At 39.9% G+C, this 26,814-nt stretch overlaps 1 protein-coding gene across 2 annotated transcripts in view; it reads left to right on the top strand.

Moving 5' to 3' along the window:
- adamts17 (ADAM metallopeptidase with thrombospondin type 1 motif, 17) overlaps nt 1-26,814 on the top strand; it is a 117,267-nt gene that overhangs the window by 84,520 nt on the left and 5,933 nt on the right. The window contains exons 15-22 of one of the 2 annotated variants that reach the window (XM_054614864.1): nt 552-672; nt 3,004-3,084; nt 6,902-7,059; nt 11,211-11,349; nt 15,243-15,378; nt 16,269-16,473; nt 17,602-17,754; nt 24,467-24,644. In XM_054614864.1, coding sequence (XP_054470839.1) covers nt 552-672; nt 3,004-3,084; nt 6,902-7,059; nt 11,211-11,349; nt 15,243-15,378; nt 16,269-16,473; nt 17,602-17,754; nt 24,467-24,644 — 1,171 coding nt within the window. Of the gene's footprint in view, nt 1-551; nt 673-3,003; nt 3,085-6,901; nt 7,060-11,210; nt 11,350-15,242; nt 15,379-16,268; nt 16,474-17,601; nt 17,755-20,943; nt 21,031-24,466; nt 24,645-26,814 lie in introns of those variants that run through there. The other variant, XM_054614872.1, reaches the window with a different exon arrangement.

The following is a 26,814-nucleotide window of genomic DNA, read 5'->3' as shown; positions in this document are numbered from 1 at the left end:
TTTACTGTGTGATACAGAGTGATAGCGGGCTGCATATGTGAATTTGAGTAACATCCATATTTCTCCTTGTCTCATTGCTGAAAAGAAGACAACGGCTGTGCAAACACCGTGTTTACTTTCTTTCATTCACTGTGACAGAGATTGTGGATCAATGTTTTTTACGGAAATAAAGCACATGTCTGAGCCTTTCTGCAACATTAAAATGCCCTGTTTTCCTTTACTTTAGCGTGGAGGCACTGAATAAATTAATGGCTTCAGTGGTCAGATAATATGCAAAAAAAAGGTTGGCGCATTAATTTCCTTGGGTTTTAACAACACCTCCTGATAGTTGAACTAACTACATATGACACCAGGGCCCCCTAACCCCTAAGCGGGCATTATCCCTGCATACAATGTTTTTTTCTTCTTTAAATTAATTACAAATTAAACACAAACAGACACCCTCAAAAAGAAACACACACACACACAGACACACACTCACAAGTAAGTGAACATTACAAAAGCAACTCATCAATATTTACTTTTGTTCTTCACTGTTTTGTTGTGTTCAGAAAATTGGCTGTGATGGCATCATCGGCTCTTCCTCCAAAGAGGACCGCTGTGGTGTTTGTAATGGAGATGGACGCTCCTGTAAGATAGTGAGAGGAGACTTTAACCACACCAAAGGAATGGGTGAGTGTGTGTGTGCTGTTTTAGTATCCAACTAATATGCTTTATGTTAATGTAGGTTGTTATTAGAGGAGATAGAGATTTTAAATGCAAATAATATCATTGGACTTTATGCCCTCTAATCTATGTCACAGGTTACACATGTAATATAACAATAAAGTTGGTTGGAGCAAACACACGTTTGTCTAACACACATTATATTAAAGTAGATAGTCATCCGCTAAGTCAACAACGAGCCTTCTCTTCATCTCTCAAAGAGTTTAGCTTATTAGCAACATTGCTCTTCCTCTCTCTATTAATCTAGCCTACTGCACTGCAGCAGCCGTGGAGGTTGAGGAGGTTAGCAGAAGGTTAAGAGACATTTATATTATAACTATTGCTAATATGTACTGTCACCTTAACTGTGTCACAACATCTCGTTACTTTGACACATATCTGTATCATCACCAATTGACCACTGGATGGCAGTATGGTCACATGATGAGTCTGGTTTGAAAAGTACATGAAACTATTAACTGTCCTTCATTTTACAGTTATGGGACAAGTATTTTCCTGAAATCAGCTGTGGAGTAACTTGAGAGGGGTTATTGAATACTCTAAATACTTATACAGTGTTATACAGAGCTACAGAGAATAAATGTAAGACAACTAGTGTGAGCTCTTGACTCACGTAATTTATGACATGACCTGTGAAAAAACATGTCCTGTTATCCGATAGAGAAAAGGGGGAGAAAGGAAGAAGGTTATGCATTGGTTCAGACTTCCCGGCGCTAACTTGGTATCTGGCCTTGAGATCTTCCTCTCGGGGCTGTAGGGTATCATGTGTGGGATTGGATGTCTCTGGGTCAGAACAAGATTCTGCATTGTTTAGATCAACCAAGGTCTCTCCAGTCTTGCTACAACAGCAACCAACAAATTGAACATATTTTACCGTTAATTCAACAAGCGCTGAACCAGAGGGTAAATAGAATCATATTCAGGTAGTTTGAGGAAATAAAAGGTTTTTTGAACATTACATCCTTTTAAACATGCATCAGTAGACCTACCAGTGTAAATTAGCATTGTATGTGAACTTTGTTACAGCACAATAATAATATTATAAAAATGTAATTGATAAAACTGCAGGATTATGTGATACGTATTTATTGCAAATGGACCTTATTTACAGTAAACTAAAGTAATCATTGTCTCTTAGGGCTTAGGGACCTAGTGGTTGAGCCAGGCCAATGAGGCATTTCCTCTCAGCCCTCTACTGTAAACGTTACAACCACACATGAGTCTGCATGCTATCATGCTTATAGTGTCAATATGCTGAGTAAAAGCTAAATTAAGCAGGTAGTATTCACCCTGGTCACAATCTTATTTTGGTAATGTTAGCATGCTAATAATCGCTTATTAACACAAATTCTAGCTAAAGTTTATAGATATTTCATTCGTTTTGCTGGCATTTAGACATAAAACAAAGTGTTGGAGACATTTAAAAAAAAGAATGACCTGATGATGGTGCAGACCCACCAAAGTTACTACAATTCATACTGAAAATAAATGAACCATTTTTTTTACCAAGCGGCAACATCCCCTTGGATCTGAATCTAGTAATTGATTGATCATCTGATATGCTGGAAGTGGAAACAGAGAGGCCGTGTGATAACATGATTTGTAATACTGTGGATTAGGCAAAATATCTGTGTAGACAGGAACGGTAGAACCAACAGTTTAACAGGAAAAAAATATAAAAATATTTAGGAGAGCACCTAACAAATTTGAGCACTACTCAGTCTGCAAGTCAAGTTTTGTCTTAAGCTCATTTTGAGAATCTAATTAAATGAAAAGTAGTTACTAGCTACATATCATAGTGGTTTGGTTAACTTACTAGTAACTTTTTTGATAAATTTCCCTGGTGGGATTTTCTGAACATGAAGGTTTTCATTATTGCGTTATTTACAGTTGGATTGCAAGAGTTTGGCTGAAAATGTATCTACAGTTCAGATCCACACGGCCACAATAATTGTAATTGTAATTGTGAAAGCTTAACAATAAGGCATACGGGCATAAAAAATGTATATTTACATTTTGATCTAAATATGGTCTGCAGTGGCTAGAGCATATATCAGCCCATTTTTTTCTCCATGTCCACCTCTGTATGCCTCTGAATATGTTTTCAAAAACGAAAGATCCTCACACTGTATACTGATAGCTCCCAGCAAATGTAAATTCATCTGACTTCAGTTTGTCTTTTGATGTACCGCTGTAGAAGTTTGTTGGATGTGTGTACCCTATAATCTATTTGCCTCTGTATTGGTTTTCACCTCATGTTTCTTTTCTCTCTATTAGGCTACATCGAAGCTGTGGTTATTCCTGCAGGTGCCAGGAGGATCAAAGTTGTGGAGGACAAACCCTTACACAGCTTTCTAGGTAATGATGCATGATGCGGGGCGGCTGTGGCTCAGTGGAGAGCAGGGTCGTCCTCTAATCAGAGGATCGGCGGTTCGATCCCTGGCTCCGGCAGTCCATGTCGATGTGTCCTTGGGCAAGACACTTAACCCTGAGTTGCTCCCGAAGGCTGTGCCATCAGTGTATGAATGGGTATGAAAGGGTGAATGATTAGTAATGTAAAAGCGCTTTGAGTGGTCGGAAGACTAGAAAAGCGCTATACAAGTACAGTCCATTTACCATTTTAAGGCCCTTGAGAATGTCAACTGCTATCTTCCACGTATTTTTTTTCCCCTTTCTCTGAGTTTAATCTTTATATCCGTCCTGATCGTAAATTACCAGGATAGAAATGTCACTTTTCTAAAACTGCTATAGAATTCTACTATTTTTCCTATTTTACCTTTTTTTTTTAAACAGTCCTGAACATACTACCAACTATTCATTCATTTCCAGAATGTTAACCCTTTAAATGTAAGTTTTCAAGATGCTGCGGCTATGCTTATGAAGCTACTACAAGAAATGTTAGCTTTGTGTTGCTTTTGGCGGCCTTGACAAACATTATTAATTTACTGTAGCACGGTCTGACAGTCTGCCCTGCTCAGTCCTGGTTCTTCCATGGGTTATGGTTAGGGTTAATAGCCAGCAGGGGGCAACTCAATAAATCAGATTGTATAGAAGTCTATGAGAAAATGACCCTTCTTCTTTAAGTATTAGCTAAGTAAACATTGTAAACATGAGTTCATGGTTTTAATTGCTAGTTTCAAGGCTTTTTGGATACAGCATGACATTCTTTTAGTAAATGATGGTTCCATTTAAAGAATGGTTTTGACAGGTTGCTACCACGCCATTGTCCGGTCTTGGAGTTTCACGTGTTTATGTCTTATAATTTTAACCCTTTCACAATGTGTTTTCTGTTCATGAAAGTTAAAACCGTATTCCACAAACAATTGGTTGACATCAAAGTGACTTTATCCTCTTTTAATATACAGTTTAGGGTCAAACCCTAAACTTTCTATGCCCTACTTCTATTTAAGCAGGTAAGACAATTGTTTCAGCACAGGCGTGACCCTTTACTGGACTCTAAGGGTAATTCTGTCTTCAAATCAAGAGCACTAATTTGCTTACTGAAAAAGAGAAGACGGCCAATAATAGAACTTAACTAGCCTCATACATGCAGTGCGAGAGTGTATAGGGAGTATATAAGGCAGCGGAAGAAGGGTTTCCCAGCCAACCCAGGTAGTATGTAACTGAACTGGGTAAAGCCGTTGCCTTGCCCTGCAGGTGTGTAAAAGACAAACGGTAGCTGCACACCACATTACCTGGATCATTAAGCAGCACGGGTGAAGCTGGTATATCATGCCCAGAGGCCCACTGACACACACTCACCCTTTTCACCAGTCTGTATCATTCCAGCAAGCACAGAACCTGAAGGGGGCAAACATGAACAATAAATAGAATTGTATGAACAGACAAGGCAATTTATTTGGAACAAATCTTGGTATTTGGTCTGAGGGTAGCCCATGTGCGGTAACCACAAAGCAGCACGCAACTGTATTGCACTAATAAAGCAGTTACTTCACACACTTTCTTGGCTGAGGACAGTGCAAACAACAGAAATTAGTGGATCCTGTTCTTGCTTTTTAAGATGGTCTGCATCAGCGGTACAGGGAGTCCAGCCCTTCCCAGCCTGTCCCTCATATTGCCTATCGCCTCCGCCTCCTGAGACACAGTCCTTCAGAACCAGGAATTGGCCAGCATCATCTTTTCTGAGTACCATGGCGCAGAGCAGCGAGCAGGGTCTACAATAATGACAAACAGCTGCTCCTGCCTCATTCTCTCCAACAGGTGAGGGATGAGATAGAGCAACGGAAAGGCTGGGAAACTACCTCGGCAAGCAGTGCATGTGTAGGAACCCAACGTTACCAATGGATGGGGAGCTGTCACAAACCCCAGCACCTGCATGACACCATGACAATGAGGTTTCCGAGATAAAAGAAGACCAACATGCCTGAATTGTGTAGAAGCTGATGCTAGGTGCATCAGCTTCTACACAATTCAGGCATGTTGGTCTTGCATGTTGATCTGCTGAAGGATCAGGGAGCTATGACATAGCTGAATGGCAGTCTGGTTTCTCTGAGGCTATCCAATGGAAGATTAAAATTGCAAAAATATCCTGTGTTTTTAAGGCCACTTTAACCTGAAAGTATGCATCTTTAAAGTCGATGAACCAGTACTAGAAACCGCTTTATATCTTGCGAGGAATGCAGCGGTTTAGGATGAAAAAATCCATCACAGATCTGAAATCTCCAGTCTTCTTGGGAATCAGGAAGTATTAGGACTCAAACCCTTTTTGTTTGTTGCAAGAGGAATTGACAGACACAGCCCGTTTCTGTGACAGGTCTTGGATCTCTGCTGTGAGGTCATCCATACTCTTCTGGGAGGTGAGATTCACCTCCTTGATGTCAATGAACGGAGGAGGAACGCTGTAAAGCTGGGGAAAATAACCCAGTCTCAGTGGCTTGGCCATCCACCCACTGTTAACACCCAGTTGCGTCGCAGCAAAAAAAGCTGTGATATCCTGTCTCAGACCTCATTGATATGGGAGACATCACTGCTTGGCCAATCCCTTCCATTTCACGATGGAGATCTGTGAGGGAGAAAATGGAATGAACCAAGCCATGATGAGGTCTGTGAGCCCATGACCGGCCCACAGTTAAACACAACAGCTGACATTGGGTCACTGTGTTTCCCCTCTGTCTCCCTGTGTTGAGATTGATGAAGGAGGATGTCCTATGCATCAACTGTGCACAGGACACGGTTGAGATATTGTCGTTATTCTAATCATCTGCAGACGAAGTCTGTGTTTCAGCAGGGATGACCGTAGGCAGCCACAGAACGTTGGTGGCTGGAGCAGGGACTTCAACGCCATCAATCACAAGCTTTAGCTTACTCTCATCGCAGTTAGCATAACATCAAAGTGTAGAACTGCTGATGTTGAATCCTGGGCAGAATTTGGCAGGCCATGCAGAGTGGTGGCTGCCGAACACTGGTCTATGCATGATTCATTTAGAGGCACTCGAAGCAGGAGTTGTGAAGATTCGTCCATGAGTCAGTGGGAAAATCACAATTCGCTCATATGAAAAGGGATAGTTTGGCAGTGGGGTGTGTGGGGTCGACACGTTTTGGGTTAGGCATCCAGTTTGGCCAGATGTGCTTATGCAAATGTTTAGTGGGCGCATTGCATGCTCATGATTTAAAAATAATTTAACTCATAGAGTCCAGTAGAGGGCAGTGCCTGTGTGGGTAAGAACTTCCCCTTAATACCAGAAACATTTTTTTCATTTGTCTACCAATTGGACAACTAAGATCCTACATGTTTATCAGTGAGCTTTAGAGGTGTTAAGTGTATTTTTGCTATTTCTCCCTGCTTCAAGTCACAACAATAGAGGTGGCTGTGTGAGTATTGCTATATAGATGGAATTTAAATAGTATAGGATTTATTACTGTTATAGACGATAATGTGAACTATTAAGTAATGAAATTTGATAAAATATCAACAAGTAGTTGTCACTGTTTGCCGTGTTAATTCCAACCGAAACAAGTTTTCATGAACTAAAATACAAAAGTAAATAGAAAATGTACGGTGCACACATTAGTGTCTGTTGGTCAAGGACAGTCAAGTATTAATCTGTGACATACATATAGTAAGAATTGGTCATACATGGGCAGAATGGATGTTTATTTTCCCTCATAAAACACAGTTTGAAAGTGTTACATCTGACCTTATATTTCCTCACAGCTCTGAAAGACTCCAGCAAGAGGTCCATCAACAGCGACTGGAAGATCGAGCTTCCGGGAGAGTTTGAGCTGGCCGGAACTACGGTACGCTATGTTAGAAGGGGACTCTGGGAGAAGATGTCTGCCAAGGGACCCACGAAGACACCCTTACAACTGATGGTAAACATAAGTGTCTCTGTTGTATCACAATACACAATGGATACAATGTCAGGACTGAAACATCCTGCTGGTGGTGCTAATGCTTGTGTGATTGTTTATTTGTCACCTAATATGTAACATTTGTCAGTCTGTATGTAGATAGTTATAAAGTTGTTAATGTTTACCTTTAAAACTGTATTGTGAATGATTTACTGGCATCTAGTAGTGAGGTTGCAGATTGAACCAACTAAATACACTCTGACCCCTCCCTTTACAAGTGTCCTGGAGAATGGATCATTCTAAGGTAACTAATTAGATTATTATTTACCATTCAGGACTAAATGAGGGTGTGCTGATTACCAAGTACTTTGACAAACACTATCGGCTTGCGGTCAGGCACAACGATGCACCAGGAGAATCCACTTAAACTGTGATTCATTGTAGACAGGTGCAGGGAAGATGAGGCTGGCACAATCTACGCTGGTTTTATCTAAAATGTATTATCACCATAAACATATGCAATTCAAAGGAAGCAAATATCTGGTGACTCTTTAACAGACAAAAATCAACAGGATGTAACATATTGGCAATTACCTTACAAACAGGGCGCTTAAATGCAATAATTGTCATGTGTACAGAATGAACAAGATAACATAAATGATTCATATAATAAGAATAGTAAGCAGATTAATCAAGGGAAAAAAATAAGACTACTAATAATAACAGCAGCCATGAATATAGTAGAATTATAACAATGATATAGGGAATAGTAATAGCAATGTGAATAATTATAATAATGGTAGTAGCAGTGGGTGTCAGAATTGCCAACGCAGGAGGCACGACCAAGGTCTAGGTACAACCACGATTCATGGAAACCTGCAGGCGAGAAAGCACAAGGACTCCGGGGAAGAAGCAAAGTCAGTAATGTGCATAAATAGGACATGAATAAAGATGGAGAGACAGAAGAGGGAAGAGGAGCTCAGTGTATCCTAGGTAGTCCCCCGGCAGTCTAGGCATATAGCAGCATATCTAGGTGCTAGACTAAGGCGAACCTGAGCCAGCCCTAACTATAAGCGCTATCAAAAAGGAAAGTCTTAAGCCTACTCTTAAAAGTGGTGAGTGTGTCTGCCCCCCTGACTGAAACTGGAAGCTGGTTCCACAGAAGAGGAGCCTGATAACTAAAGGCTCTGGCTCCCATCCTACTTTTTTATACTCTAGAAACCACAAGTAACCCTGCAGGGGAAATATGGAACTATAAGTTCCTTAAGATAAGACGGTGCTTGACCAATTAGAGCTTTGTAGGTAAGGAGAAGAATTTTAAATTCTATTCTTGATTTAACAGGGAGCCAGTGCAGAGAAGCTAATACAGGAGTAATATGATCTCTTTTCTCAGTTTTTGTTAGTACACGTGCTGCAGCATTCTGGATCAACTGGAAATATTTAAGAGACTTATTAGAGCAGCCTGATATTAAGGAATTGCAGTAATCTAGTCTAGATGTAACAAATGCATGAACTACTTTTCTGCATCGCTTTGAGGCAGGATTTCCCTGATTTTCGAAATGTTACGTATGTGAAAAAAAAGGGTTCTGGGCAGAGGATTTTGCATGTGTACCGATTGTAAAGCCTTCTTAGGCAAATTTGTGGCAATATAAAATTAATTTAATTTAATTTAATTTAATTATAGGCCTTCCCTCTAGTGTTGACCTCTGCCACCCAAACTTACCTATTCGGACAAGGTAGGAGACATTGGACCCTTCCTATGGGGCAAAGGGCTTGTGGCAGCTCTGGGTCCATTGATGGCCATGGTTACGGTGGATATAGCAAGGTTGAAGGTGTCAGTGAATCACTTTTGCCTTGGCTAAAGCGTAGGGAGATTTTATTTTGTATGTCAAATCCAACGGTGGTCTGCCAGAACTTGACTGTGGCGCCATCTAGGTTTGACAGGAGCTTGGGGTCTCTAAATATGGCTTGTGGAAGGGATGGGTCCAGTGGATCAGGGTCAAAAATGTCCAAGGACACATATCCAAGGGACTTTTCATTAAGTACTTCCTACACTTCTGTGAGAACTGTCCTAAGCCCTTCATCTGTGACAGTTTCTCCTCTGAGAGCTGCATTCAAAACAATTTTAATGGTGGAAAAGAAGTGTGGCTTAAATAGGCCGAGTCATGAGGGGGAAGTCTACCATTTTGGGGATGACAGGTTTTCCCTTCAGTTTCGGATGGCTTCTCGTCCCCTATGAAGCCAGTCATGCAGGCATACCCCACCGAACCCTCTTTGGGGCCAGGATGGAGAAGCTTCCGATCATATTCTCCGATGAGATTATAAGTAATGGGTTGCTTAGTATCAAACAATACAGGATATATGCTACAGAGCTCAAGGTCGATACCTCCTCTTAGGCATCCTCCCACGTAGATCAATCTGCTAAAGGGATCAAACTCAGGTTAAAGGGTACAAAAGCAACTACCATTGGCAACAGGCTTATCTGGAGCAGTTTGTATTTCTCAAGGCAACTCTGTTGCTGTGCTTGTCGCAGGAGAAGGTTCTCAACCTCAGTACATTCAAGGGGATTGGAGGAGGAGTCTAGGTACTATTTAGGTTATGAGCCGTTGCATCTACAAGCTCATTCCAGGATTTGAAGGCCTTAATGTCAACAGAATACAGCTTGGGGTTGTGTGGATATGGCTGCAGAATGCAGATTTTTGTAGCTCAAAGGTCACTTCCTTAGGGGCTTGTAATCCAAGTGCTGTACTAAGTCGAGGTAGTGATAGAGAGAGAACCACTGTTCCCAAAAGGCAGCGTCACTACAAGCATACAGTGATCTTGTAGAACATGATGCATTAAAATATGCAACATACACATTAATGCAGCAATAATATATATATCCTGCATCATCAGATATAATAGTAAAAAACTGACAGGAAACATTTTTGCAACATGGATATTTTACTTTAGTACTTTAAGAACATTTTGCTGATAATAACATACTTGACTAAGGTTTTGAATGCAGGGCTTTTTACTAGTTTTAACAGTGTGGTATTAGTACTACTTTTTCAAATACTAATACGACTTGTCAGTGATTTCAGTTTGGCAACTTACTTGGTAAACGGTTAATGTACAAACAATGGTTCCTAAACCTGGCTCCCCAAGATGTAGTGGACTAGTGTTTGTGGCGGATTGCAAACCACCTCTATACCGCCACCTAGCTACTGTGTCGGTAGTGATAGACACCATATAAACTGTACATAAGAGCCAAAGACAAGATTTTAACCAATTAAGTTTAGTAATACAATGATGACTGGGTTTGCCCACTTACTGTATTAAAGAAAAAACACTTGCGAGCAAGCAGATGAAAGACATTGATTTGCTCTCAAAAAAAGATAACTTTTAACATTTTCCTCCAAAATAAGTTGTGTTTGTGCGTGGGAGGTGTAGACAGATGGGTAGATACAAATCTTTCTTTGATCATGAAGGTCAATATTACTCTACAATTCTGTGGTTGACCCAACAGTTAAGTGTGTTCAGATTGGATTATCTAGTAACCGTGCCAAACAAAGTGAAAGCTGACTCATATTGACGGGTCCGACGCTGGTTGAATGCACATCGGCGGGTTCGTGTTACATAATTGGTACACGGGTGCACTTCTTCTGTGGCGCACCTTGGAATGTGTGCGCTGTGATCGCAATTTTATTCATTTTACCAAGTGGTTGGTAATGTACAGTATATCAGCCTTTGCTTGACAGCTTTTGCTATTTTAACTGTGTCTCTTTGTAGCATTCGTCCCTACAAGATGCAAAACTGCTCTGCTGACCAAATAGAGCAGAATATGTCTATGTAGAACTGGTTGTAACTTGATATAGGTGACAGCTATCAGTAACCAGTAAAAAATTGCTACTACCTCCCCTGCTGTGAGGTAGTAGCAGAAACCAGTCATTGCAGCTCGGCTGGTACACCACAGTCCGACCTGGGCACCCGGTAAAAATGCTAGTTGTGTTGATATACTGTTTAATAGGAAGGATCTACTGTAAACCTGGCCATGTTTGCTTACTATTACCTACTGCTTACCTTTGAAATTTAGTTCTGCAAATAAAGACAAAAGGCAGATACACAAAGTAAAGGTTGGTACGCTTTACGCAAGGCTTCACTTTTCTCTTACCCTTCTATCGTGTCCCTAGGTGCTGCTCTTTCATGACCAGAGCTATGAGATCCACTATGAGTACACACTGTCTCTAAATACAACGCAGGACAGTGACGAGCACCTCTACATCTGGACACACAGCAGCTGGCAAGACTGTACTGTCAAATGTGGAGGAGGTAAAACACACACATGGACACACAACAGTAAAATCATGTAAGGTTACAGCAATGACAAATGCTGGTTACTAACCCTAAGAGTCAAGATCTCTCTAATATCTCTGATGGGAAATTTGTTTTGTATTAATCATGTAAAACAAGGCCACATTAAAAGTGTTTCTATTCATATCTTTGTGCCCATTTATTAAGTACCGCATTAGAAAAGCTGTATGAAAACGGCAAAATTCAATGGTAATTGAAACGTAATTTACTGTTGAGGTGTTTTTTCTTGTTTTTTTATCGGTGAAGCAATGTAACAAAAACACAAAGTGACATAAACATGGAAGACACACTTTAAAAAATCAGACAATAACATAAAGCAGTTACAATGACGTAGGAAATGAAATGATAAGAGTCAATGAGTATATATTACAATTCGTTTGGGTTGTGTGTGTGTGTGTGTGTGTGTGTGTGTGTGTGTGTGTGTGTGTGTGTGTGTGTGTGTGTGTGTGTGTGTGTGTGTGTGTGTGTGTGTGTGTGTGTGTGTGTGTGTGTGTGTGTGTGTGCATGTTTGTATAAGATCCAGAAAGGTATAAGTCCCAGTAGTCTATGAGATGTGTGGCGGAAAGACAGAAGATGTAGTGGATTTAAAAAAAGTATGGTAATAAGTAAATATATGCTTCATAAGAATAATAATAATAATAATAAGCAGCAATAATAATATTAACAATATGATGAGGTGTTATCAAATAATGGTCATCTAATAATAATAATATAAACAATAATATTATAAGCAATAATAATAATAACCATAATAGTTATGATTACATTGATATAGCAATTAGGTGCGAGGCCAGACCTTGGCAGCGTAAAGGCAAGTGAGAGGCCGTCCCCAGCCCCAGGGCAGCACAACCAGAAGCCCCAGCAGGAGATAGGTCCGACAGGCAGCAATGGACCATCCCCCCACCCCCTTCATATTTTTCCTTTTTAGTCCAGGTTTCTAAATTCTCTCTAGGTATCTTATGTTTTTTTCTCAAGCAGTCCCGCCCCAATACACCCACAGCAGAGTCCCCACCATGAGCAACAGGGCATGGAGCCGGGCAACCGTACGCTGACCCCATCAAGCAGACCCAGTCCAGCCCCACACCCCATCGCTGCTGCCATAACTATAATGTAAATATCACAGCGGGGGAAAAAAGCATTTAAACTGGTTTGTTTGAAAGTGCAGAGATAGAGAAATCATTTCTTTAACTTAATAGTAGTATGTATGTGTAAAGGGGCAGAAAGAAAAAGTTAATACAGTACCATTCAAAAGTTTGGACACAACTTCTCATTCAACTACTTTGAAGAATCTAAAATATAAAACATATTCTGGTTTGTTGAGCATTTGTTTGTTTACCACATAATTCCATGTGTTCCTTCATAGTTTGGATGTCTTCAATATTAATCTACAATGTAGAAAAAATATAAAAATAAAGAAAAACCATTGAATGAGAAGGTGTGTCCAAACTTTTGACTGGTACTACAAATAAGTAAAATAAAATAAATGGTGGGGGATTGGAGGGAGAGCAACAAAATGATTGATAGATTGAGTAATCATAATAATAATTACAACCAATAATTCATCATTTACAAATGTGTTTGTGTGTGGGGGGTGGGATTAAAAAAACAATTATAGTGTTGGATATCATATAATTAACTCTTGGTAGGACATAAGAATAAACAATTTGTGTCGACCTGAAAATAAATAAATATAACAACAAATAGAACCATACAAAATGAGTGTTAGTTTTATTAATAACACTAATCAGAATCATGCTGTGTGTAGGAATGTGCTTAGTCCAGTTGCAACAGCGACAAGACTAGAAACCATCTGTCTTTGAATACTGTGCTGTTGTTGGTATTGTAAGATGTGATTCTCTCCATCAGTATTCTGATAAGAGGTTGGTGCAGTGGTTATATTGATTTGATTTTTTGGATTTCCAAGAGAATTGTTTTCTTGGCAACAGTTTGAGAAATGAGCAAGCTGTTCTTGTATTCTTTTGGTATATTGATTGCTGAAACCTCTGCCAGCAGACAGAGCTGTGGGGATGGAGGGATTATGCAGTTTAGGATTGTGGAGAGTTTTTGTGATATCGAGTTCCAAAATGAGTGAACAGGATGGCAGACCCAGAGTGCGTGAAAATAATTATCCGGGTGCCTTTTTCACTTGAGCAGGTGTCGGTGTTGCCAGTCCAATTTTGTACATTTTAAATTGAGTAATATGTATTCTGTGGATGATTTTATATTGAATCAGCTGTCGTTTGAGGCAGATATGGTTAGGTCTGTGTTCCAGCTAGCTGATGGTATTGTTAAAGAATTATCAGAGGTTAGTAGCAGTCTGTAGAGTTTGTAAATTAATTTATCTAAATTTGTAAATTGGATTATATCATAAATGTTTTTTGAGTTATAAATTGATTTTTGCTTTAATTATGGTTTGAAGTTGTAGGTATTCAAAAAACTGATGTCTCCCAAGTTCGTGCTTCTGTATAAGCTCTTTGAAATCTATGAACTGGTTAATCGAAAAAGATGTTGGAGGTGTGTGATACCTTTTTGTGCCCATGTGTGGTTATGGAGAGGGTTGCTTTGGAGTAGGAAGTCAAGGTTGTGCCAAATAAGAGTATATTTACAAGGTGCAGGAGTGGAATTAAAAAGCCTAATGACTTTCCACCAGGCTGTCAGAGTTTTGGAGATTGTGGTAGTTCTAAAGCAGGGATGTTGTTTGATGGTTGTGTTGAGGAAAGGTAAATCGGCAAGTGAGATGTTATTGCAATATCGCTGTTCCAGGTTTATCCAGGGGGTATTATGTTTGGTAAGATGAATCCATTTAGCAAGGTATTGTATTTGATTTGCCAGGTAGTAGAATAGGAAGTTTGGAGCGCCAGTCCGCCTAGGGATTTACTTTTGGTTGTTTTTATCCTGATGGTTTTATTTTTGCTTTTTTGTTTTTCCCTAACAAATGTTTGATGAGATAGTTGATAGATTCAAACCATTTAAACCATTTATGTGGTTTTTGTCTTTGTCGAAAAATAGTTAATAAACCAAATGGATTATGGAAATGCCTTCGCAGTATAAATTCTGACATAACGAACATTTAACTCACATGACTGATCAGCTGTGGGCGTGTACTCTAAAAGGTCCCATAACGTGGGAATGCTTATCTTAGCCAAGAGCATGAACCATGGCCAATATTATTAAACTCTCGCAATTGAATCAAATTCCTGTGGACATCTCTCCATTTTTCTTTCAGATGGGTAAGATAAGGGTAGATGACCGAGCCGACTTGTAATGTTTTGTGTTCGCAATCTATTCTCCTATTCTGTGTACTGACGGATTACAGCAATGCAACCCTGTAGCGCCAACTTCTGACAAGACACGCTGTAGCCAAGTTCAGTTGAAGGAAACACTGTTAATTCTTATTTCTTTTCATGGAACATTTCAAAAGTTTGCTTAAAATTCACTTGACAATTGAATGGAAACATGGTTACCTAACTTTGAAGTTGGATTTCAAATATACTGTACAGCCGTGGCCAAAAGTTTTTGACTGAATGGGCTGCACATCCTGAACACTGTTATTGGCTGAGGGTTATTCACCCTCTTGGGGGCCAAAAGGCTCTTAACTGACACCCAGAAACACCCTGAACTCATGTATGGGTCTACTGTATATACTGTTAAGTTATTCATTATTATTATTTGTGCCTCTGTAATTGTTTGGGTCAAATACGTTTCTACTTTCAGGAAAAGATAATTTATTCATTATGATGTGGGCTCTGGCTTTCAGTATTATATACAGGATTGCTGTGTGTGTGTGTGTGTGTGTGTGTGTGTGTGTGTGTGTGCGTGTGCGTGTGTGTGTGTGTGTGTTGTGCTTGCAGGTGAGAGGAGGACATTGGTTTCCTGTACGAGAATAGCCAATAAAACAATGGAGGTGGACAACGATAGCTATTGTAATCCTGAGAACCGACCACTTCCCCAAGTACGACTCTGCAACTCGCACCCCTGCCAGTACCGGTGAGACACAACACACACACACACACACACACACACACACACACACACACACACACACACACACACACACACACACACACACACACACATAAACTCAAACACAGGATTTTGTGACAATTTTATTAGAATTTCTAAAGCACACATTCCTCATTCTTGTGTTGCCTCATATGAGCCTAAATGTATCCCTGACACCATCGTAAAGATATGTATTGAGTTTTGTAAAGTTCCAAAGACCTGACTGAGTGGAAATCTCTCCAGATCTGTGTCCTAGTTTACACTTCCCATATTTGCAGGCTTGTGACATTATCACTATATATCTGTAGTTGTCCCATGTAGAATTGTTTTCAGAATAAGTGGTGTCATTTTTATTTTGCTGAATTTTTTTAAGTCAGTTTCAGAGAGTTAATATGATTATTATTATGTTTTTCATATGTTAGCTCTACATACAGTACCAGTCAAAAGTTTGGACACACCTTCTCATTCAATGGTTTTTCTTTATTTTTATTTTTATTTTTTTCTACATTGTAGATTAATATTGAAGACATCCAAACTATGAAGGAACACATATGGAATTATGTGGTAAACAAACAAATGCTCAACAAACCAGAATATGTTTTATATTTTAGATTCTTCAAAGTAGTTGAATGAGAAGGTGTGTCCAAACCTTTGACTGGTACTGTACATTATATTTATTTTAAGAGTATACTAAGCTTGTAAAATTAGTAAAGACATGTTTTCTTTGTTTCAGAGTCAAACATTCAAACCCAAAGCATTGCAAATGCAAATTTCCCCGCTGCGGGACTAATAAAGGATTATCTTATTTTATCTTATCTTATCTTATATAGACTGTAGGTTATGATCCGTCTGTAAACAATTAGCGCTTTTCACAGGTGGTTGACGGGAGAGTGGGGATCCTGCCCCGTCACATGTGGCAAAGGCCTTCAGCACAGGAAGGTGGTTTGTGTTTACCACCTACAGAATGGCTCACTCATCCACACCAGGGACCTGTATTGCCAAGATGGAAAACCTCCGGTCGTGCAGGGCTGTGAGGGCCACCTCTGCCTCCCTGTGTGGGAGGCTTCAGAGTGGTCCAAGGTAGGTCATTCACACACTGTGCTGATTTCATGTGAAAACCAATGCCTGTCCTGGTCCTTGTTTACCATAAACAATTGATCTTAGAAGTGAATAGTGTATCAATGGGTGTTCTTAAATGCTTGCACACTTCCCTGCAGCACCCAAGAGAGTCTGCATGCACCCACCATTATATGCGTCTTAAAAAATTTGCAATACATTTTCCAATTGGATGAGATCAATGAGAGAAATTTAGAGCCATTCACTTTCCATCTTACTTTTGCACTCATTATACATGAAAACAGAATATAATATAAGATGCAATTCAGTGAGTAACAACAATAAAAACTTGAAAGATGTAGTGTTTGGTTCCTCTTACAGGTTCCAGAGCTTCTTAAGATGCTCTCAATCCACTACGAGTGGGTAGCAGGTTCATTTTCAAACATTTCAAAGAGTGATTATGATGCTTTTAAGAAACACCCTTTTATTTTGGGAATGTTTGTAAGATGAATTTTAAGGTTATCTGAGCCTTAGGATGCTTTATGGAAATGGGAACCTGATAAGTTTTGGCCATGTCAGTCATGTTTAGTAGAAATGTTAGATGTGTATGGACTCAGCAAATATTGTATGGCCCTTTATGTTTATGATTGTTAAAGTAAAAACAAGGTTGTATATTTATTTGTTTTCAAGATGGCTTAAATTTCGGAATCAACCATAATTCTTATTCTACAAATGTTATCCAATGTACCAAATTTGGTGATGGAAATATTCAAAACAGCCTGAAAAACTGTTGCTTTTTGGGTATGCAGGACCGTTTTCTTGTCACATTCCAGAAGGTGACATATTCCTTCGCTGTAATGAACGCAGCAAGTGTTGTTTATTCATCCCAGCTCTTTAAAGTAGCAAAGCATTATAAATACATTAGTATGCTGAGTGATGTTTCGACCAAGAATAAATTGGACAACATTGTCCAGATTTATTGCAATGAAGTAGAAACAAGTAAAAGTAATTGTAAAAAAATGTCAACCAGTGCCAAGGTATGGGACAGAAGAATAAGCAATATCTAACAGTCTTGTTAGCTTCTCTTCCTGTTCCTTTACGCTACTGTTATCCACTCTTTTCATCATATTGTTGTTTCGTCACTTCTTCCAGTGTTCATCAGACTGTGGTCAAGGTGTTCACAAACGGACGGTGTTGTGTTCAAACCCTCTGGGTGTATGTGATCCTCTTTCCCAGCCCATTCAAGAGCAGCCCTGTGAGGACCATTCCAAATGTTACGAATGGAAGACTGGAGACTGGTCCAAGGTAGGACTATCTCCAAATTCCATGGTTCATATGTGGTAAAGACATAATTAGGGTTAGGCAACTCAAAAACTTGATGAATATTTCCCATATTCCCTCTCAGCAACTTCTCCAGCATTCACTAACCAAGAAAAAGTTTAAAAAAAAGAGGCCGTCTGGAAAGAAGAGTAAAGTTGTGACCTTGCTTAATTTGTTTAATTTTTCATCCGGACTGGCTCTACCAACACCCGCCATAGACTCCCATTGTCTTCTTATGTGTGGTAAGAGACATTGGATATGTTATTTCCCAACTAAAGGCCACTGTGTTGAGATACAATCTCATTTAAACTGTATTTCTCAAGCCAACGGTATTAAAATATAACGTTCTCTATGTGTGTTATCTAAATATCAACATAATGTAAATATAAATAATTGGATTAAAGTCGCCATGATTTTTCAGAATATCTGATACTGTCTGGTAATACTGGGGTGTATGCAAGTGCAACTATAGGAATTATGAAGCATATCATAAAGAAGGTTAATGCAAATATGTCACGTATCAAATTTAGATGAAATGTTGAGGAAAATGTTCAGACAGAGAAAGTATAATTGGATGATTCGAACAGGGTAAACTGTAGAGAGGACATGATTTTGCTTCTGTGCCTCATAATTCAGGTCTTTGCGTTGTCTCTACCAAAAACAAATCCCTTATTTTTTAGCCCATGGCCTCCATTCAGTGAATTCGTTTTTGCGATAACCTCAACAAATAGCCAAACAAACATTCAGGACCAAAAATAAAATCCTTTTGGTAGAAACAATAATGTATTCCAACACCACGTACAGCCTCAATAATAGTAAAAAATAGCTAAAATATTAATTCAGTTCACACAATTCTGCACCCATTTTTTTTCTAATTCCTGCCCTGTGGAAAAATCTGGATAGATTTAAACAAATTATTTGGATGCTAGTTATGGAATTGAATTGTGATTCACAAAATCCTATAACAGAAAACTGTGTAATTTGCATTGAAAGATGAAACAATTTTTCCGATCTAAAAGGTGTTTAGGGTTCATTTCATATTATCTGGTATAATGCTGATGATGATGATTTTGTTCTGAATGAGAGAAATATAGAAGGAATTGTATGAAGGGTAATTTTGAAAAATATGATCCTACCAAAAATGCATTGTTGTGCATAAGAGATTTGACAGTTTTTACCATTTTCTTTTTTCCTAAAAGAAAAAAACAACACACAGGCCTACATACACTCACCGGCCACTTTATTAGGCACACCTGTTCAATTGCTTGTTAACACAAATAGCTAATCAGCCAATCACATGGCAGCAACTCAATGCATTTAGGCATCTAGGCGTGGTGGAGACGACTTGCTGAAGTTCAAACCGAGCATCAGAATGGGGAAGAAAGGGGATTTAAGTGACTTTGAACGTGGCATGGTTGTTGGTGCCAGACGGGCTGGTCTGAGTATTTCAAAAACTGCTGATCTACTGGGATTTTCACGCACAACCATCTCTAGGGTTTACAGAGAATGGTCCGAAAAAGAGAAAATATCTAGTGAGCGGCAGTTGTGTGGACGAAAATGCCTTGTTGATGTCAGAGGTCAGAGGAGAATGGGCAGAGTGGTTCGAGATGATAGAAAGGCAACAGTAACTCAAATAACCACTCGTTACAACCAAGGTATGCAGAATACCATCTCTGAACGCACAACACGTCGAACCTTGAAGCAGATGGGCTACAGCAGCAGAAGACCACACCGGGTGCCACTCCTGTCAGCTAAGAACAGGAAACTGAGGCTACAATTCACACAGGCTCACCAAAATTGGACAATAGAAGATTGGAAAAGCGTTGCATGGTCTGATGAGTCTCGATTTCAGCTGCGACATTCAGATGGCAGGGTCATAATTTGGCGTAAACAACATGAAAGCATTGATCCATCCTGCCTTGTATCAACGCTTCAGGCTGGTGGTGGTGGTGTAATGGTGTGGGGGATATTTTCTTGGCACACTTTGGGCCCCTTAGTACCAATTGAGCATCGTTTAAACGCCACGGCTTACCTGAGTATTGTTGCTGACCATGTCCATCCCTTTATGACCACAGTGTACCCATCTTCTGATGGCTACTTCCAGCAGGATAATGCACCATGTCACAAAGCTCACATCATCTCAAACTGGTTTCTTGAACATGACAATGAGTTCACTGTACTCCAATGGCCTCCACAGTCACCAGATCTCAATCCAATAGAGCACCTTTTGGGATGTGGTTGAACGGGAGATTCGAATCATGGATGTGCAGCCGACAAATCTGCAGCAACTGCGTGATGCTATCATGTCAATATGCACCAAAATCTCTGAGGAATGTTTCCAACACCTTGTTGAATCTATGCTATGAAGAATTAAGGCAGTTCTGAAGGCAAAAGGGGGTCCAACCAGGTACTAGCAAGGTGTACCTAATAAAGTGGCCGGTGAGTGTATATAGGTGTATAATAATATAATGGATTATGACGGTAAATGGACATGTACTTGTATAGCGCTTTTCTAGTCCTCTGACCCCTCAAAGCGCTTTTACACTACCTGTCATCATTCACCCATTCACAACCATTCATAGACTGATGGCAGGGGCTACCATGCAAGGCGCCAATTGCCCATCAAGACTCTAACTTAGGGTCACATCGACGTGGACTACCAGAGCTAGGGATCGAACCGCCGATCCTGTGATTGGAGGACGGCCCTGCTGTACCACCGAGTAACAGTCACCCCAATCATAATAATAACTTTATTTATAAAGCACCTTTTAAAACAAAGTTACAAAATGCTTCACAATACAAAAGAAAAGCAAATGAGAAACACAATCAAACAGGTGAAACAATAAATAAATAAAATAAATGACATTACATTACATTAAAAAAATAACACCTAAGTTGTGGGTTCATGGCGAACATTATAAGATAAGGCGCCCAGACTTGAGGAGGGATCAATAATGCAGCAAGTGCTGGGGCCAGCAGGGGTAATTATAACTACATCGGATTTGGAGTCAGTCCAAGGAAATTTTTTGGACATCCAATTTCTAATGTCAGCAAGGCAGGACATGAGCCAGGATTAATTGGAATGTACAACTGGGTATCATGCATGTAGCAGTGAAACTCTGCATTATGTTGACATGTGGTGTATCCTAGTGGTAACATGTATATGGTAAACAGGAGGGGACCCAATATATACCCCTGAGGGACACCACAAAAAAGAGACGCAAATGAAGAGGAAGCATCTCCAAGCATTACAGAAAAGGACCTGATCGACAGATAAGACATCAACCAATCCAGTGTCACATCACTGATGCCAACATAGTTCTTCAGATGGCTGATTAAGCCACTGTGGTCCACTGTGTCAAAAACTAGGCTGAGGTCAAGAAGAATGTGATACAGGCCTGTGTCGGCTGCAAGCAGAAGATAATTTGTTACCTTCACCAGAGCATCTCAGTGCTTTGGAGAGAGCAAAAGCCAGACTGAAATGTCTCAAAAATGTTATTGTTATTCATAAAATAAATCAATTACGTGGAAACAGTCTTTTGTAAAATCTTTGAATAAAATGGCAGCTTGGAGAACGGTCTAAAATAACCTAAAACTCAGGGATCTTATGAGGGCTTTCTTTAAAGGTGGATAAACAGTAGCATGTTTTAAATAAGAGGGGAAAATACCAGTTGACAGAGAGCAATTAATAATGGCTAAAATGTCTGAACGAACCGTCTGAAACACAACTTTAAAAAACAAATGGGAATGCAGTCTGACTGGCAAGTGGATGATTTTGAATGTGCGACAGAGAGAGTAAGTGGGTTCAACCAGTTCAGTATTATAATGCAGTAGAATTTCCAGGATTATATTTTGAAAGTAAATTAGAAACTCCTCACATCTTTCTAGTGTTCAATCAACTGGTTGGCTAAGCAGCATACAGATCACAGGGTTTATCGTTTTCAAGAGGATTCTGGGATTGTGACCCTGTTTAGTGATCAGATCTGAAAAATACGAGATTCTTGTTTCCTTAATTGTTTGCTGATAGGTCGACATTTAAGTTTAGGAAAGGCAAGAGACCAAACAAGTTTATCCTTTTTCCACTTTCGTTCTGTCTCTTCCTGGCATTTTCATTAAACCATGGCAGAGAAGAAGGGTTGGAAGAGAACTGTTTAAAGTACTGACAAGCTCTTCTACGGAGAGGCCAAATTGTTCATTGGTGATTAAGTAAAAGCATGGCAGAAGTGAGGAACAAAAGGTGCATTCAGGGGGCTGGAGCGAATAGTTGTGGGGAATTTGTGATCAGGGTAGAGGAGTGGAACCTGGAAAAGACTGGGGAATAACTGAAAATTGGGATTGCACAATGCCTTTCAGTGATCCTAACAGGAATGAGGGAACTGGAAACAGACCCAACGCCAGCAGGACCTGCCCTGTAATGGACATGGCTATGAAATGTAAAGCCATGATGCTGCGTAGGGTCTTGCTTCGGAAACCATTAATTAAAGCTAGAAGCAATGAAATCATAAAATTACAGATCTGCTTTTCTGTTCCCTTCCTATTAGGATTTAGCCGGTCGAATTTAAAAGGTCCTACTTCGTCCAGAAATAATTAAAGTGACTAATAAAACCCAGTCCAGTGGCAGTAGTACATTTTTGCATCCACAGGTGCAGGCTAACAAGACGATAAAAACGCTCAGAGCTTTGTCTCATAGTGGGAGTTGGACCAGACAGGATGCACCTTTTCCCCAGACTTTCAATCATGGAGGCAAGCGACTCCAGATCATAATGCAACTTTGCGGATTGCCTAGACATGACGTAATTTGTTCCAGCGTGCACCATCATGTTGAGGACAGATTGATGTATGTCACAGAGAACAGGAATGAGTTTAATTAAATCAGCTATCTTGCCTCCCGAGAGACGGTATGTAATTGGACCTGGATTCTAACAAATCTGATTATGGAGACTCCAACTATTACAATCTCAGGTCCCTCGATTTCAGGGCTTCCTTTATTTACTGCAAGCTTTGATCTGAGTTTGTGGTTGATCCTTAATGAACTGACTGAAAAAAACATCCTGCCCCTGAAAAATAATGGATTAAGAAGCTTCTTTCTTTTTGGTAAAGTAACGGCAGCCAGTTAGAGCATAACGTCCAACCAACCAGAAGGTGTCAGCCCTCTGTTACATATATACGAGTGTGGAGGCCTAGTTGTTACTTTTGTTGAAATATGAGGTGGTTTATTATTAGATTAGATAATCTGCCACTAATCAATGTTAATTCTATGAGAATACGTGGAGTCCACTCTGCAACACCACTGTACATCTGTATTTTACTAGTTCTGGCAATTCCAAAAGCATTTTCTCTATAGATGTTCTTGTCACATCAATTGTTTTGCATCGTAGTCTTGATCCAGTACCTATAGAATTTGGATCAAGAAGCTTGAGAACATTTTGGTGTGTTGGATTTGAAGCTGAACTTTTTATTTCAATGGGTAAGACACATATTTAAGTGAATATAAGTATCGGATGGGTTTCAGTATAGGAAGACATTCCTAACAGCTACATACAGAAGTTCACAGAAGAACTGATACAGAATTGTATGATGCATGTAGATTATATGATTGAATTGATAAAGGTGCAATATTTATGCAGCACTTCTTGCTCTCAAAACAAGTTAGTGAGACCAGGCTCTTGTAATTGAACTTTCCCATTTGCATCAAGAGTGGCAAAGGTAGACTCAAAAATGGCCAAACCTCTTTCTGGCCAAAGACATATGTCCAAAGGTTTAGAACAATAAAATAGTTTCTGTCCTGAAAAGGTTTTTAGTTTGCACGATATTTAAGTATGAGAAACAAATTTCAACCTGAATATGACATTTTGTTGTTTATGACCTTACATATTTTCAAATGAGTTGTAATATTTATTAAATCGATATCACCGAATGAATATTAATGAATATAATTTACAGTTTGGTTGATGGTTGATTGGTAATTGATAAAATATGCTCTACAATCAAATCCATTTAGAAGTCACTAAACCAATGTGTGTTCACTGACATAACCGTTCCTTCTTGTTAAAGATTCCTTGGTTTTGAGTGATAGTTGTAAGGTCCTTCTTATCTAAAAGTTATAATCCATTCCCCATTTCATATTTCAAGTTCCATATTTCTGTTAACCTGTTAAAATGTTGTCGTTTTTTCTGGACTATATAATGTGGTACAGCATATATTTGTACAATATATAGAGTACTTTCAAGTGAAAGAAATCAGGCAATCGGATAGTGAATTGTTTCCTTATTATTGACTGCTTGTGCATGGCATGGAAGCAGCCTGGCAGTGAACACTGCCGAAAAGTTCCCAGAGTGCTGCATGCACTGTAGACCATAATAACCTTTTACTGGTTCTATCCTGCTGTTAGGGATTATGTTTTTGATAATTGTCTTAAGTGATGCATATATTGAAATATGTTGATCCACTATCTTTTGTAGAATGAGAAATGAAGATTGATTGATTGAGTTCAAAAATACATGTACACCTGTTAAGATTATCAATTAACACGTTATATCTCAATAGTTTACCTGTACAAAAACCGAAATGTAAAAATGACATTAATGTTATTAACAGGTGTAAGCAAATTTGAATGAAAACCAACTGTGTTGACTACAATTTCTAGAGAGTCACAGTATGACCAGTGAGAACTTACACTTTTAATTAACTGTTTCAGTGCTCGTCATCCTGTGGGAAGGGCCTGCAGTCGCGAGTGGTCCAGTGTATGCACAAACTGACTGGTCGGCATGGTGATGACTGCCCAGTGACGCTTAGACCACCCACCTACCGACCCTGTCACCATGGTACCTGCAATGACAAAATCAATGTGAACACCATCACCTCCCCCAGGCTAGGTGAGACATTTGTCACAACTTTGTTCCACAGTAAGGTTAAAAGTTTAGGTTGCCTTATTCATTTGCAAGAGTACAGTTCATGCTTGAAATAATAAGCAGCTTGTCATATTAACCAAGCTATGAAATTATAATTTTGCTATTTCTATCATGAGTTTTTAAAGATGTGCCTGGAATGCTAACACAACATTTAATCTTTACTATATCTAAAAAGAAATAGGCCTGATGCAAGAACAACTTGCAAAAACTGTTATGCAATTTTAATTATTTCTCTAGATAGTCTAGGGGATAACCCCAATAGTAAACTTGACCTCTGAGGACCGTGAGAGATCAAATTGAACATGGCCACCAGTCCCATGGGTATAATGTTTAAATGTGTTTAATTTTGGAACCAAATAGGGTCAAAAAGCATTGAAGGTCAAATAATTTGGGTATGCACACTTTTGAGATAGCCAGAACCCAAGGACATGCATTCAAATAAAAGTCAAATTTGGTCAAAAAAGCTTTTTGACATTCTTTAATATTATAAAAGATATTTATATTATATAGCTTATGTATTTATTTTAGCTTGGACACTGGATTGGACCTATGTAATATGGTTACTTTGTTTATAGTTTTACACTACATGGATAACAATAGTCTATTTTAATACTATATCAATAATACTAATAATAGTTAATAATAATGATGCTAATGATGATGGTTATGGCCATGATAATTTAAAAAAAATGGGTACAATTTATATCGTACTTACCCGAGAGGTGGTGGTGATGCCATAAGACTAAGTTTTGTGTAATCATTTTCTTCTTTTATTATTGAATTGTGAAGAATACATCAGCATCATCACTCCTCCAATGAATCGCCACCATAACGTGGTGGAGGGGTTTGTGTGCCCCAGTGATCCTGAGAGCTGTGTTGTCGGGGGCAATAGCTCCATAGGGTCTCCCAAGGCAAAGTGGTCTCAGGGGAGGGGTCAGACTAAGAGCGATTCACAGACCCCATATGAATCGACTGATAAAGTGTTGTAGCACCTCGCCCGGAAAAGGGAAACTTGGGCACCCTTCTGGAGCCAGACCTGGGAGGGGAGCTCGCCGATGAGCATCTGATGGCCGGGCCTTGGCGAATGGGGCCCGGCCGGGCACAGCCCGAAAAATCTACATTGAGCTGCAGGCAGGGGCGGGGACTTGGGCGTGCTGACCCCCGGAATCGCAGACTAGCTCTAGGGACGTGTAATGTCACCTCTCTGGCGGGGAAGGAACCGGAGTTGGTGTGGGAGGTGGAGCGGCACCAACTAGATATAGTTGGGCTCACCTCCACGCATAGCACTGGTTCTGGAACTAAACTCCTGGAGAGGGGCTGGACTCTATCCTTTTCCGGAGTTGCCCAGGGTGAGAGGCACCGGGCGGGTGTGGGGATACTCATGAGCCCACGGCTGAGCACCGCTGTTTTGGAGTTTTCCCCAGAGAACGAGAGGATCGCGTCCCTGTGACTGCAAGTTGCGGGAGAAGTCGCTGACTGTTGTTTGTGACTATGCACCGAACAGCAGTTCGGAGTATGCGGCCTTCTTGGAGTCCTTGGGTGGCGTTCTGGAAAGGGCGCCAACTGGGGACTCCATAGTTCTTCTGGGAGACTTCAACGGTCATGTGGGTAACGATAGAGAAACCTGGAGGGGTGTGATTGGGAGGAATGGCCTGCCTGATCTGAACCCGAGTGGTGCTTTGTTGTTGGACTTCTGTGCTAGTCATGGATTGTCCATAATGAACACAATGTTTGAGCATTTGGCGGTTCATACTGTCAGGTCCATAAATATTTGGACATTGACACAATTTTCATCATTTTGGCTCTGTACACAACCACAATGGATTTGAAATGAAACAATCAAGATGTGCTTTGAGTGCAGACTTTCAGCTTTAATTTGAGGGTATTTAGATCCAAATCAGGTGAACACTGTAGCAATTACAACAAATGATATACATGGTACCCCCTTTTGAAGGGACCAAAAGTAACTGGACAAAGTAAATTTGCAGTCAATGACAGCCTGAACTCTGGAACCCATAGACATCACCAGACACTGGGTTTCATCCCTGGTGATGCTCTGCCAGGCCTCTACTGCAACTGTCTTCAGTTCCTGCTTGTTCCTTGGGCAGTTTCCCTTCAGCTTTGTCTTCAGCAA

This window comes from Anoplopoma fimbria, chromosome 2, assembly GCF_027596085.1.
Source record: "Anoplopoma fimbria isolate UVic2021 breed Golden Eagle Sablefish chromosome 2, Afim_UVic_2022, whole genome shotgun sequence".
Taxonomy (NCBI): domain Eukaryota; kingdom Metazoa; phylum Chordata; class Actinopteri; order Perciformes; family Anoplopomatidae; genus Anoplopoma; species Anoplopoma fimbria.
The sequence above is the reverse complement of the archived record's forward strand: the minus strand, read 5'-3'. Positions and strand labels throughout refer to the sequence as shown.